The sequence below is a fragment of the Apostichopus japonicus genome, chromosome 13, assembly GCF_037975245.1.
Source record: "Apostichopus japonicus isolate 1M-3 chromosome 13, ASM3797524v1, whole genome shotgun sequence".
NCBI classification, from domain to species: Eukaryota; Metazoa; Echinodermata; class Holothuroidea; order Aspidochirotida; family Stichopodidae; genus Apostichopus; species Apostichopus japonicus.
In genome coordinates this window covers 1582213-1598374 of record NC_092573.1, presented here as the reverse complement: position 1 = coordinate 1598374, position 16162 = coordinate 1582213, and the positions used below count along the sequence as shown (strand labels likewise).

At 36.5% G+C, this 16162-nt stretch overlaps 1 protein-coding gene across 1 annotated transcript in view; it reads right to left on the bottom strand.

Moving 5' to 3' along the window:
- Positions 1 to 16162, bottom strand: part of LOC139978566 (tyrosine-protein phosphatase non-receptor type 9-like) — an 87824-nt gene that overhangs the window by 32453 nt on the left and 39209 nt on the right. The window contains exon 5 of the mRNA XM_071988879.1: positions 8367 to 8583. Coding sequence (XP_071844980.1) covers positions 8367 to 8583 — 217 coding nt within the window. The remainder of the gene's footprint in view (positions 1 to 8366; positions 8584 to 16162) is intronic.

Sequence of the window (16162 nt, the reverse complement as noted above, 5' to 3'; positions counted from 1 at the left end):
AGTTACTGTCACCACACGTTTCATACTCACTCTCTCTGTCATTGAAAGGGACAGCTTGAATAACAAAAGCAAACCATGGGCCAATTGTGTCCTGTCAGGGCAGGGAGGAGGGGTAGAGGGAGGGGGAGGGGTAGAAGAGGTGATTTGATAGAGGGCTACTTTGATACAGATAATGTTCATAGCATATGAAAGAAGTCACAAAAAATACTTTGTTTTTCATTCTATTAAAAAAGTAAGTGTCTCTCTGCAGGTATACTTTAGAATATTTCGAAACCAAAACAGAGATCCCAGAAGTATATTTTATGATTCCAAACTACACATGTGCAAAACGAAATAGTCAAGGATGGGGACGACGAGAAACTTACAATAGCTTCACTTTCATTGTTGTCAGTTAAATAAATCTCTGTAACTAGACTCTGTTAATTCTTAAAGACAGAAGTGATTTAAAGAAACACTTGGTCTAACTATAAAGAAACTTGAAATTAAATCTAATCCCCCCCCCCCCCACCCATGCTATTGCAAGTATACAAATGTGATACGAGTCTGTTGTTGTACCATATAAACGTTAATACTTGAGAGTAAAACAAAAAGTACAAACACTGCACACCCTCTTTAAAGTATAACCTTTGAACATCTGTGTCTTGGAACAGGAATCAATAACACAGCAGAAATTTTACTTAAAAAACAGAAGACATGCAAAGAAAACTGTACCGTCCCACATTACACTCACACGTAATATACGCACTTTCAACATTTAAATCAATACAATGTTATCAAGGAACCAAATGAAATGATGATTTACACAACATTTAAGACTGATTGAGAGTGATGAGGTAATGCATGCTCCACCCTGAAAGAGTTATTTCAGTCATTCATGATATGTGTCATTTGACTTGTTTAATGTTCCACCTGTAATGATGCGGGAGTGTCCAAAAGGCTTTGGAGGCGTGCAACTTTACTGTCACATATCATACTCAAGTCAAATTTAAACCAAGAGAATGCTATCAAGATGCAATTGTAATGTGAGATTGAAAGACTACGATTTGCATCCATAGTGGTTTAAAATGCCATCAAATAGAGCATATCCCAGGCCGGGTTATGCTATGAAGATGTAGCAGAATGGCAGTTGAGGACGGCTGGAACAGGAGGAGTCAGAAAGGAAATGTTTGAACATTAGACATTACTAAGGGCTCAGATAGCATGATGACAGAATGTTGAGGAAATAACCTTTTAATATTAGTCATAATTCTATGATCGCTACACAACTATATGCCGACTCCCCCCCTCCCCCCCCCCCAAAAAAAAACATGGACACATGGGGCCAGAATGAAATTCACTGAATTGTGTCATTCAGTACATTTAACATATTATGAGGAATCAATTGGAATTTCCATTTTTAGCCAAAGATTATACTCTCAAAAAGTTTGGATTAGGTCACTTTGGGGGTACAAACGTTAGAATTTGATATTTAATAAATTCACCTTTACGATTGAACCCCATGACATGTGGATAGCGAGAAAAGATGACACAAGTGATGATAAATGGAGGGGTCGGGAGAAAGGAGAATGGGAGGGGTTTGACCATAGCTTTGTCGTTTCAATCACAATCTTTTAAGAGAAACTTTTGATCAATTCAGTCAAATTCTCTTCAAAGATTAGAAAGACTTAAGTTGATCCCATGAGGGGTTTAATTTGCATTCTTAAATGTGAACAAGCCGTAAGATACCTGGCCAGAATATTCCTAATGAGACATATCTCTGATGACACACTATATATAGCTACATATACCACAGACTGCCCACCATTTGAGCAATGCACACGCTATTATCTTGTGAAGTGTCCTCTGATGACACACTTTATATAGATACATATACATAGCTACATATACCACAGACTGCTCACAATTTGAGCAATGCACACACTATTATCTTGTGAAATGTCTTCTGATGACACACTGTATATAGCTTCATATACCACAGACTGCCCACCATTTGAGCAATGCACACGCTATTATCTTGTGGAAGTGTCCTCTGATGACGCACTTTATATGGATACATATACATAGCTACATATACCACAGACTGCTCACAATTTGAGCAATGCACACACTATTATCTTGTGAAATGTCCTCTGATGACACACTGTATATAGCTTCATATACCACAGACTGCTCACCATTTGAGCAATGCATACAATATCATCTTGAGAAGTGTCCTCTGATGACATACTGTATATAGCTTCATATACCACAGACTGCTCACCATATGAGCGCAATGCACACACTATTATCTTGAGAAGTGTCCTCTGATGACATACTGTATATAGCTACATATACCACAGACTGCTCACCATTTGAGCAATGCACACACTATTATCTTGTGAAGTGTCCTCTGATGACACACTGTATATAGCTTCATATACCACAGACTGCTCACCATTTGAGCAATGCACACACTATTATCTTGTAGAAGTGTCCTCTGATGACACACTGTATATAACTACATATACCACAGACTACTCACCATTTGAGCAATGCACACACTATTATCTTGAAAAGTGTCCTCTGATGACACACTGTATATAACTACATATACCACAGACTGCTCACCATTTGAGCAAAGCACACACTATTATCTTGTGAAGTGTCCTCTGATGACACACTGTATATAGCTACACTGCTCACCATTTGAGCAATGCACACACTATTATCTTGTGAAATGTCCTCGGGTGACACACTGTAGATAGCTGCATATATCACAGACTGCTCACCATTTGAGCAAAGCACACACTATTATCTTGTGATGGATCCCCTCATGCACTCTTCTACATGTGATCCTGAAGGACAACTCTCTTTTAGAGTGCACCCTCTATGTTGTGAACTGTCCTATGGACAGGCTCTATCTGCCTGCACACCTGCCATTGATTGGAAGCTGTTTTGTACCTGTACAGAACACCAGTTAATCATTCTCAAGTTTCCAGAGAAATTTGTTATATATTTTTTCTCTGCCGAGAAATTTTGGTCTGCAAGTTTCATTTTTTTCCTTTTCTTTTTTCTCAGCACTGTTGGAAATCAACTCAATTTTCACTTGATATTAGAGATATTACTGCATCAATGACTAGAATGCATTTGAACACTGGAAGTTGGTTCTTCAACCAAAGTGTTACAGGTTTTGACACAAGGTAGACACCACATTAAAATGACAATACGACAAAAGGTACTGAAGCACTCTGCACAAGTTTTGACTTGTATCCTTCAGAAATGGAGATGTCTTTGACTTGAATTAGGCAATGGGTTTATGTGTACTTTTGCTTTGCAAGAAAAGTATGTTAACTGTTACCAAACAAAAGAACGTGCTATTAAACATGTCTGCTATTTAAAAGTAAACTCAGTCGAAAAGCAAATTTGTCAAAGGTTTTTAATATTTTAATAAGAACATGATGAATTAAGATGATATTACTCAGCATTTATCCAAGAAAACTTGACTGATCTGAATTGTTGATAGACTTGGTTTCGTTCCCATGGTAATATCATTCCGGAAAACCAATTTGATCTCTTTTTTTACTAACGACAATTTGTTACTTTGACAGAGAAATTGCCAATACCATATGTTGTTAACTATGTTATACAATTTTTATGAAGGCAAATACACACAGTTAACACTTGCGGGTAAATTTCTTCGATATCGGCTTCCATTGACGTAATTGTTTCCGAGAATGAGGTCGTTTTGGGTAGGACCTGAATAAGATTGCACTTTCTCAGAATGATTTAATTTGAGCTAATGCATTAGAAAGAGGAATAGAGATAAATCCAGGATTAGAATATATGAGCTGTTCTACAATGTAAAAGAGACACTGTGTAGTGAAAAATTTAGCTTTAACTCCAAACTGCTTTAAAGGTCTCTGTTTGTGTTTTGTTAACAAATCTGCACAATTTTATCTAATCTACCAGTTATTAATCGAAATAATATTTAAATTGATCACACTAAAAGGCTTACAGTTTCATAAGTTTAGCAGCCACTTGCTACAAATATGCAATAACTTAAAAAAAATCCTCTACTGGCTTGTGTAGCATTGTCCTGAATTACAGCACAGATCAGTTACTCTGTACAGGCTGATGGGAGCAGTCTAATAATATTTACTGATACATAAGCAATAATCTTACAGGGCTTATGTTAAGTACGGAAATCATTCTTTGACTGAAGATTGTTTACCGACATACCAAGTGTTTCGCTTCTTAATGTCTACTGGCAGGAAATTGCCAGTGTCTCTCTTTTTTCCTTTCTACTGGCAAACAGCAAAATCTACTGACAGTTGGCCAGCAAATAGTTTTTTGAGGCCTCAAGTATAACTAAGCTCTTTCACTTCTTGCATCGACAAATTAACTACGTAGCGAGTAAGTACCCATTCTATTAGATTCTGACAATTCGAAGTAATTCAAATTTGAAAAGCTTTGTACATAATTTGGTAGAAGTACCTGAAACTGAACTTAAGTAGATGGATACCAGATGTAAAGATTGGTAATGAATAATCAAAATCCACATTAAAATGTATGTAGGTACTTTGGACATGAGAATAAGGAAGTTAGTTGACTCTTTCAAATTTATTTGAAATTTCCCAGTCAGTCTTCTGTTGTTGTATGACTCCTCCATATACAGTCAGGGCAAATTTGTGATGTTAGTCCGGTCGTTTGAGACGACCAACTTTCTGTTCGGACAACCAAAATTGGCTGTTGAGGTTGTCCGGCAGCCAGCCAGTTGTGAAATTGAGGTTGCACTGCAACTAAATACCCCAAAATAGAAAAAAGATAGATTGGTATCGCTCCTTTGAATTTGTGCTTTTCCACTTATCACTAAGGGAAGCCTCGCAAATCTAACCGCCGGTTCCGGGCCGGCGGAAATCTCGCACCCCTTGCTCATTATGCATGTGCATATTGGTCCCATGGTTGAATGCACACACGCTGGTTGCCAGCCGGAGTAATGAGCACAGCGCCCTGACAACACAAGGCTGGTTATTCTTCACAAACAATGAGCAAACTTGGCCAAGTGACCGGATTAACTTTTGCGGTTTTGACAGTCAATAGAGCGGTAGTTTATGTTGCAAAGTGACTTATACACTAAAATCCGCCACTACCAAATGTCCGAGATTCAGTACTTTATATAATTCTTGCAAATCTTCCACGTTATCAAACCTCACAAATAAAATTTCTTGGGTCTCTTAGGAACAATTGTGAAACTCCGCTACTCGAAAGTTCGATAAAAGCAGCCTTTACCTGGACCTATACATTATGAGCCTTGTTCAACGAGTGGTACGTAACTATGGATTAAAAACTGAATCAGCCATTGCATTAAATATATGCCCCCAAGAACTTCAGAAAACCCATATTGACAAACCAGAATTTAAACAAAACAATAGTTAAGCTATGCCACATATGTATGTTAAAGAGAGAACATCGACCGTAACGTTGATCTCTGAAGCTAACTGCGACACAAATTCAACGAATAAACAGATGGAAGAAGACTTGATTTTCCCATTGACTTAGTGTGTTAGGCTGCCATGTGGTTAGAGATATAAGTTACTATTCGGTGAAAATTTTACTATACGTACATCAGTTTACAACTGCAGTGTTTACCCCTACTTAAATATCATCGTAGGCATACTGTACATGGGCTGCGAATTTTCCCAATTTTCTAACACCTGTTTGTAAAAATTTTTGGCACGTTTCCAAAAAACTTTTCATGGAGTAATCTATTTTGGCTCCACTCTAGAATTAAGTAAGTCAGTAAAGGATCGGTAAAGTTATGCGAAATATTATCTTAGACGTTCAAGAAAAGTATATATCCCGTAACATTAAGGTAAGTAAAACACACCTCAAGCCAACCGACTCCTCCGCATGAACAAAACATTCTATTCCCCATGATACACGAGTCTATACCATACAGACATAGCACGATATCAAGGCCCCAATAGCTACAGTATGGCTATCTTTATGAAAGTAAAAATTTTAATCCCATGTTTTATGCCACTTGGCATGATTAACTGAATGCTAAATATTGTTTCCATGTCCTTGTAGAAAACTTCAACTTCGCAAAATACAATTGGTTGTGTTTTTTGTTGTTACGTGAGATCCGTAACCGGCGAAGTGGTTAGGCTATTTACTATACACTTAACTATGGTAGGATATTAATTTTTCGTTTTTTTTATTTTGGTGGAAATTCTAGAAAATACTTTCTTTTTCCCCCGCCAGATGTGGTCGTATGGTTTATTCATAAATGGGTGTACTAGAGCCTTGTCTACATGACATTAGTTGCATTTAGCACGATATGCCAGTTTCGCGTGAATTTTTCGAAAGTATTTTGCTCGATCTTTCGTAAAATTTGAAAGGTGCACCAACTTACTGTTCGCACACAATTGCTAATTTCTCTAGAGATTTTCAGAATAGTAAAAGACGTTTTTTTTTTACGAAGTTCAAAAGTCAGTAAATGAAGTTGATAAACTTTATTTCTTTCAACTTTCTTAACCATGGAATGCTAGAATAACATTTACACTTAAAACGGAGAAAGGATAATCGCATTTTTTCCACATTTATTTCTAATTTCTTTCACAAGAAATTATCGTCATTTGTTCAATCCTCATGATGTCTACGATCTAGCTGGCTAAAAAAAGTACAGATTCGCTGGAGTGCGAAAGATTCCCTACAGTCAACCGATTTTTTTTTCACCTAGCTAGGTAGTTTAGGTCCTGTTCTACAACTTAGTAGGATTATTCTAAAGTCATCCCGTATGTTAGGCTCTGGTTCACGCTTATGTGCACGTGTACAAGAAGTGAGATTGTGATTTCAGTTTTTTAGATTTTTAAATCTTAAAAATTCGGGAAACTTAATGTCCTTGCAAAAGGCAACAAAACTTTTTGTTCCTACTTGGCCGACTGGGAAAATAAGAAAGATAGCATTTTAGATTCCTGCAGTGTAAATTCACATTTCCTTACTTATTTTTCACAGAAGTTTTGCTTCTGCAGTAGGATAAAATACGGCGTATAAACATACTATCTTTTTGAAACGTTTGAATACCTTGAGACTTAGCTATGATGTTTTGTTCAACTCACTATTGTGTTCAAATCGGCTTAGTAAAAACTTGACCGCGGCTGTGAATGTAACTGTAAAGCGTGGAGGGTGGTTTGGAGAGAGTGTGCACTCAAGTGTGACTCATTATCTGCTTGTGGCTGTGCTCATTATAGCCGCGGAAAAATCCACCGGCCCGGACATGGCGGTTAGATTTGCGAGGCTTCCCTAACCTACACATCTCTCCTACAGTGTACATATCGGCCATTGTTATTTTCACGGACAACCAAATTTGCTGTTCAGACATCCAAATGTCCATCAATGATTCCTCAAAGCGATTCAGAGAGAGGATATAACCATGCCATCTGTTGGTTTAGGACATGGCGGGAGATCCCCGTTGATTACGATATAATCTTGTATCGAAATAAAGACGTATCATTACTACACATTTTTACCAATGTTTCTATAACCTTATAACCAAAGAAGAGCCGGAAATAAAAACATCACTGTCTCGCTAACATAACAAGTGTGTTCTTCAACAAATACAAGGAGCCCAGGGTAGAAGGAAAAAAAAACTAATGAGATAGTTAATGGACATTAAAAATAAGTCATCTTTTGAAAATTGCAATATGCTGAAAGGAAGAATCGAGGTCCCCAAAGGTTTCTTCCTCTAGCTCCCTTGTGCTTATTGTTTTTTAGTACATGTATGGTGGACTTGAGGCACTTGGAGATGATAAAAATCTCAAGGTAGCATGTATGGCTTCTAGCCAGACGCCCCCGTTGACTCAGATTTTGAGAGTTCCAGGAAATGCAGTGAGGTCGAGAGATAGAGAGAGAGAGAGAGAGAGAATGAGTGTGCAAACTTTGTCTTAGGTTAAACTAATACCATCTATATACTGGCTAGACTGTTGGTTAAGCAATGGGATGTGAATGATATGTGCCCTACAAGCACAGAGAGAGAAAACAAACTTACATCACTATTTATTTTTCCTCAGCTATGCTTGTGTTTGACACAACAACCATCCACAAGGAACCTTAAACTGTACTGAGCAGCTTTCTCCATGCAGGTGATTCCTGAAACTTACCGCACAAATATTGCATTCTCTTCTGGTATCACGTCGAAAATATTCTCACCACCAGTGACTTCGGAAACTTCCCTCCTTTTTGCAGTGTCCATCTTTATCTTTTTGAAGACAACTTGTAGAACAATCCACTCCCCCCTCCCCCTCTTTTTTTTGACACCATCCATATCTAAATTCTATTAAATACCTTCTACAATACCCAAAAGATGCTTTCAAGTTTCAACTTACCCTATCCCTTATTTTATCCTTCAGGAATGGGGTCAGGATTTTGTACATTGTTTTGAACCAGAGGGGTGGAGTGACTACGTAAACTGCTTTCAGTCTTGCCGGGTAGCCGTCTCGTAAGATGCCCAAAAGTTTCTTGCTTAGAGTGAGTTCAAAGTTATTAAGTGATGATCCGGACATGTCGTAAATGCATGTTAATCCATTCCTTTGGATTTCAGGACTGAAAGAGAAATCATTCGAGAGAGAGAGAGAAATAATAGTAAATGTTAGTGATTTTCCAATCATTTATATTTAAGTCAAATATTAAAGATATTTATATGTTAATATGTAAAGTCAATTGAATGTACATGTAAGAATACCCAAGAGGAATTCCATAGTCGATTAAATGAAAAGGTGTGTTTAGGGTTTTAAAATAATATATATGATAAAGGCAGAAATATATTTATTTGAACAAGTACTTAGTCTTGGAGGAAATTTTCAACGTCAGACAAGATTGATGCACACTATCATTAAATTGGGGTAGTCAACGATTTGGTTTTGTGGGGAGGGAAGGGTGATAAGGGAGGGGAAGGGGGGGGTATTGGGATGAGTAATCAGGAGGGGATGGATTAAAACTTTCTAATGTTTTGTCATTCCCTATCAAAGATGTCTTTGCAAATCATATACAAAAGTGTTGATATGGCAGCCATTTAAGTTTCTGTTTGTTTGTTTCTTTGAGTTTACAACAACCAAGGGTACCAAAAGATGTACTCCACCTTATTCCCAGCAAACTATGTGTGGGTGTTACAAGTTTTACAAGTGTGGTTTAGCAGTTGAGTAGTTTCACACCTACAATAGGACTGCAACTGATCAAACTCAAGCCATTATTTTCAGTTTACTTCTTCAATCTTTTCGATTTATTTTTGATTGCATGAATGATCCATAGGTAGCACCTACAGTAGTTAATGTCTACAACAAGCTATAAACAAAATTGTGCAAACAGCAAAATTGCAAAAAGTGTTAAAAGGGTACCAGTTCATTTTATGCACCCTAGAACGAGAGTGCTGAGGTTGTGAGGAGACAGGTAAGCCACGAGCGAAGTAAATTTTATATTTATCCTTCCATCACTTAAAATGGCTGTACTAGTGCAACCGCAGAACTGGACTTTTACTATTCAAACGTACACCAGGTTTTACCTTGTAGTTAAGTATTAAACTCAATATAAACAGAAAATTGAGAGGAAAATTATAAACAAATTTGAAAAGAATGCAGAAACGTTTAGCTAGAAAGTTAGGGACTCAAAACCAGTCAATTCAGGATTAAAACCTGATTTAATGCTGATTAAATTTAGTACTTGAGGTCAATAATTCGACACTTGACTGAATTTGCAACAAATTGTGGTTTTATCTTCTGACTGAGGTTTGAATCAGTTTTAATAAGTCTTCAAAAGTTAAAATGCTGATATATATATTTTATAAACGAATTAATGCTACGTTTTCTTTGTGTGCATAAAGTGGGATCCAAAACTCTGTGAACCTGTGCTAGGTCTTGACATTGTTGGACTGGTACTCTGAAAAAGTAGAACCTGATATCAGCACAACTTCTTTGTCAGAAATTTGTGCCCATTCATCGTTTTGTGATGTGTACATCCTGTGCATCATTTACACAAGCATTTAGTTTGAATTTTGACAATGATTAACAACTCTGTATATTTTAATTTTTTTAACAACTATACTACCTAACCAGCTAAATGTGTTCTAATTATGGATCACAATCACGTTTTTAACCAGCAGGTGATTAGTCATAAAACATTCATCCGGGAGATAAATAATAATCATAAACAGACTATTATTTGACTCATTTCAATATTGTGATATCCACAGGAAAATACAACACTAGTCAATTTCTGTATTAAAGGTAATTTACTTGAATATAAACAACTTTCTCTTGAAATCCTATCCTTGGTGCTATCTGGGTTGTATTGAATGAACCAAAGATATAATAGATGGTTGCACCCACCGTATGCAACATACTATGCTAATTTGACTGGCCCCCTGCAGAGCAACCGTTAACCAGGGAACTCCACCACTAATTCAAATCCTGTTTAAGCAAAATGTTTTAGTATTAAAAGTTCAGGTAACCTTACCTTATGATGTAAATACATTGCCAACTATGTATGATGCATATACGCTATATAATATATACGCTATATAAGTATACGCTATATACAGTATACATGCTATATAACACATGGCATGGTAATGTAACAGATCCAATGAACCCTTTAGATAAACCGGACAATACCGTAAAAGTCCCGAAAGCAAATATAGGATAATCTTGCACTAGTTTTGGGCAACGTCGACCTTTACTGCAGTAATGGATCCAACATAAAAAATGTGCGTTAAATTGGAAAACATATCAATGACGGATGCTATTTGTTATATCAGCGCTTTCCTTGGATTTGAATGAGAGAGTAGAACTGAGGAAAGTTTATTTCTCTTACTGTTACTCCTACCTTATTATGATATATACGTCAGAGGGTCAAACAGGAAGGAGAAAACATGCTTTCTGACATTAAAACTGTGTGGACTTACTATAAATTTTAAAAAAATTCCAAGAATTGAGACAATTTTAGTTTGAGTCTGCATACTCCCATAAACATTGTGAAGGAAGTATGTGAACGTTTTGTAATTATGTATTTGCATATGATGGGAAACAACGCAAGCGAACATGTGTGGGTGGGGTGGCCAAAAATCTGGCACAAATTCTCATCAGATGCGAGCTTGTATGACCAGACATTGATCCTAAAGCAAACCTAAACAATGGTTGTTTGATATTTACAGAATTCTACAGCTGAACAAGTTTAAACCTCTCCTTTTTACATATATGTTTTGACTTCTGAATATGTAGATTTGACATTATGTACATGAATGTACGTGCATGAATGCATAAACAGCTAATGTGCAAAGAAGTGTAATTTCATTTCAGATAATATGACCTTTTCCAGCTTCATATTAACTGATATTGAAAATATTGCACTTATCATGTGTGTACATTAACATTACGAAATATGTTAACCTGCTGGATTTCCCACAAACTTTTCAACATGGTTTATGACTAGTAGCCCATGTCATCTTGCCATGTCATCCACCCACCCCCCCTCCTCCCTTCCCTGCATGTGTAATGTGTCTCGACTTGATGTCATATCAGTAGCTACATTATGTGTGGCTGTACAGTATCAATTGTAAAAAGATATTTCAAGGAAAACAACATCGATCAGCTTCCACACTAATAAATGCAAATCATATCCTTTTCTTTGAGAGAATGAGTTATGGGATAGAGGTTACTGACCGACTTTTACCAGTTTCAGGCAACAGGGGCAAACTGCTCATCCATCCTCCCACTGCCAACCACTACTTACAGGTAGGGGGAGGGGAGGAGGAGGAGGAGGAGGAGGAGGGGGGATGCTGTGTAATAATTTAACATAATTTCTATTACAAAATCTACAGCTGCATGTGGAATATCCAGCATACAGGAATATTTACTGCAAACTGCGGTATCGATCCATCTCTTTATGACTCACTGACAACACACGTAAGCCCGCAGGCCAGGAAATTCTCATTTTGAAGAGATAGATAGGGGCTCAATCATTTTAGTAGCCATGAATGAACATGTGACTGCCAGAAGTACAACGTAGCTGTAAGCTATTGCAAACCACAAATTTAATAAAAAAAGAAAAAAGTTAGTTTCTTCTGCATGAATTTCTAAGTCTTAATATACCTTCATAATTTTACTGTAATTAGGTAGGGAATTGAAGCGAAAAAATAAAACTAAATTGATTAAGATCAATTGGTGACCAATAGCTAAATACAAGTACTTTGGGTAGAATGTAATAAACTGCAGCGTTAATGAAATGAAGATCTAGTTTTATTCATGATTAGTACAATCAAGATGCTTTGATTTCTTTGAAAACAGGCATGAGACTTCCAATATATTGCTCATGTTTTGATTGTCTTTCTATGCTGCAACCCTTTCTCCAATCACTTTCCTAGAAACTATCACTAGCATCTGTGTCATATATACTCTGTATTACATATCAGAATTATAACTTTGGTTTAAATGTATTAAAGCCTAAGGGATAGCTTCTACTACAAAGAAAGTTCTTTCAGCCACAAATATGTTACTTTAAAAGATACATAATTGTATTTTGCACACTTCATATTTCTTCCTTATGGAAAAAAAATAAGTCCAAAATCTAAGGGGGGGGGGGGTAGAAATGATATCATGAGGAATGAAACCAGGTGAGACTTCTTCATATTAGACAGTGGCAGATTGCATCATGCATGCTGGTGTCATTTATTGTCAGAGATATTAATATTATATATTATAATATTATATGTAATGAATGAACAGGCAGGCAAACCAGAAAGCCAGTTGAATTCATGGTGTTTCCTTGCCAAATTTAGCATAAGAACATTAAACAGTAAAACTGAAAACAAGATTTTAATGAGTTGGCCATTTAATAGTGTGTTCAAGTGACCAGAAAGGGTCTAGCAAAAATGCGAACTTTGCTTATCTGTCACTTACGAAGTTCATCCGAGCTTTACTTTGGAAGCTATCATTTTTTGCAAGGTTTTCAATTTCATTTCATTCTGTTGACCTCAAATAACCTTTGAACTCTACCAATTCCCATAGGATTCTTATATGCACCAAAGGGAAACTACATACCAAGTATGAAGTTCAACCAAGGTGTTATTTGTAAGTTATCATGTTTTCAAGGTTTTAGACTCTGTTTTGTCCTCAAAATGACCTTTGACCTTCATAGAAAAGAATGGGGATCTTGTACTAGATAACACGATCCACATACCAAGTATAAAGTTAATCCGCAATGATTTTCTTGAGTTACCATGTTTATTAAGCAGCTGTCACAGACTGTATGTACACACACAAGCACACTATTCACCATCGCATAGATTCCTTCAATCTCTGCAAGGAACTTTAAAAAAAAAAACTGCTTTCTCTAATATCAAAAAGTGTGTGCAACAGGGCTCTTAGCAATAAGAAAAAAGAAATAGGAATCTCATTCGTGGCATGGATGTTGATTTCACAGCCTGAGGAGGGGGGTCAACAGCTACTACGGAGAGGTCAAATTGCCCGAGTATGGGGTTCCCCACTCATCTTAACCCCATTACACTTCATCTTTAAGGTATTGTATTGCATCACTTTCATATGTAACAGTGTGTCACATATTCAGACAACCAACCATCACAGCACACCTATTAAGAGGGCGCTAATCAGAATTGACATTGAAACATCATTTTCATACTGCTTTTAAAAAAGCTTAGGGGAAACATAACAGAACATCTCAAACAGTTTGTGGATGTACCTGTAAGTATCATCAGCAAAACGTTCCTTAAGAAATGAAATGAACCGAAAAGTAGGTCTCTTTCAAAATATATGAAGAGTTCTTAGAATATAAATTTTCATCCACGAGTGATAAGCGAAGAGAAATTATGAATGTTTTGAGACTTTTTAAGGCCTTGCGTTTTAATTAGTTTTTCAAAGAAAGAGAAGTTAGGGAAAACCACTAGTATTGTTAAAGCTTTTAAAGGGCTCTCCTCCATATAATTCTAAAATTACATTGTAGACTTACAATTGAAAGAGATTGCTGAAACAACAATGTTGACAGCTTTCTTTAATCTGTCCCAGGAGATATGATTATAGACAATTATTTTTAATCCAATGACATCATTTTCAATTTCATTAAGTTAAGAGCTCTCCTTAAGTTGACTGTAAACCTCTCAACTACAGTATGCACAACAGGGGTGCTTGGATTAATCTGACAGTGTCTAAAATGGTGATAATGTTCAATATATAAGAAGATTAACAATACACATTCCTGAAAAATAAACAGTTTGATGGATGCCATAGATTGAAGGGGAAACTTTTAATGTTTGATGATGCAAAGGGAATATGAAATTTCACTTTTTAAGTTGGAATGTGTTATGGCACTCTGGTGGTCTGATAGAAGGATGACATGTATAGATCCTTAACAAGTCCTCAATTTTTAACACAACTATACCATCCCCTTTAACAGTTCAAAATACATTCCTTCTGCAAAGTCTCCAATAATGGCACCAAAATTTATTCAAAATATTTTATTGATACTGTAAGTACACCAAAACGGCATCTTGGACTGTACATTCTCTTCAAGTATCTCAAATTTTGTTGACACTTTGAAATAGAATAGTATCGCACATTAAAATAGTTGCAAACGAAAACTGTATCAAACATGAAGCAAAATTTATGAAATACCACGACTTCTATGATTTGAATTTCATCCCCAGTGGCAAATAGTAACACTATAAACCAAATTTACTTCCCATTTTATGATGATAAGCTTGAAGTTTATCAGCATCTTCTTATAAACTTTCTTTCCCAATTCCCTTCAATATCTGTCATTCAATCCTCCCCAGTGTTTGGAGGCACTTCGAGGGGTGCACGGTTGGTGTTAGGGGGTACTTCAATGGGTTCAACCTTCAGCAAGATACACTTGACTGTTTAAATATCCCATCCAATCACATCATCACATCCAAAATTTACTTTACACGGAGGAATCCGGTTAATCATGTTGCCTTCTTTTTCCTTGCCAGATCATCATTTGGTTTGGAATCAGCAATTCTACACTTTCAATATGAAAGTGGATTTCAGTACTATTTCTGCAGCACTCCTCTCTACCTACTGTAGTGTAGGGTAGTAGCTTCATTTGCACAGTGCTCAGCATAAGAAAATGCTACATGCTGTTCTTTTCTCTCTCAGGACTTTGAGCCCATTTGAGTATACAAAGAGGGTCGTTTTTTATCAACTTGCGACAATTTTAAGTATTATTCTGTAGAAATTTCTTCACTCATCTGATGCAAGTTAAATTTTCTGCTGCATTGGTTTCACACTTTGCTGTGATAGTGTTTTTGGAAGATAACACATACGTAGATTATTTCCAGAAACACATTTTATAACAAATACCTTATATGGTCATTAATTTTCTTCTCTGGCAGCTGAAACCATCAACAATACTGAGTGCAACAAATCTTATTCACTGTGTAGGCTTAATTCTATTTCAATATTACCTATTGAGGTCAAACTTTTTGCTTGCACATGCATCTGATTCATGTTTGAACAAGGACTCTTCCTTTGTCAGTGAACAAAGGTGATGTTAACATTAAGATATTTCATTCGCTCAATCTCTACGATTGGGCAACATTTTGGCATTGAAGATGTATATTGCTGCATTTTATGTACTACCTATTAGTGGGGGGCGGGGGTGGGAGGAGGTGGGAACCGCTGAGATATTTCAGAAACTGCTGAAACAGCTAGTTTTCTAAAGTACTTTCCTACAAGGCTCTGATCCTCAACATTATTTCCCAGCCATTGAGGATTATGAACATAGACCATAATGCTTTATTAAAGTCTGAACATAGGCGACCCATTAATTGAGAAATTAATTGGCTTTCTAGCATAGTTGGGAGCAATGTTACGGATGACCTTTTAAAAACCAACCCTTTCATACTGCATACTCTTCGGTTACTCTTGAATATTCGTGAAGAACTAGTAAATGAAAAGTTAATCTTATGCATACGCTTTAAAGGGCATGAGATAAAATCTTTGCAACATTTCGTTTGATAACCATGTGGGTATGATAAAAAGTGGATGTTTCAATGCTTTAGATGAAATATAGCTTTAAACCAAGAGCTTTCAGCTCCAGGATTTCTTGGAATTATAATAAAATTTATTAATTGCAGCATATCCGCTGTCTCCCTTAT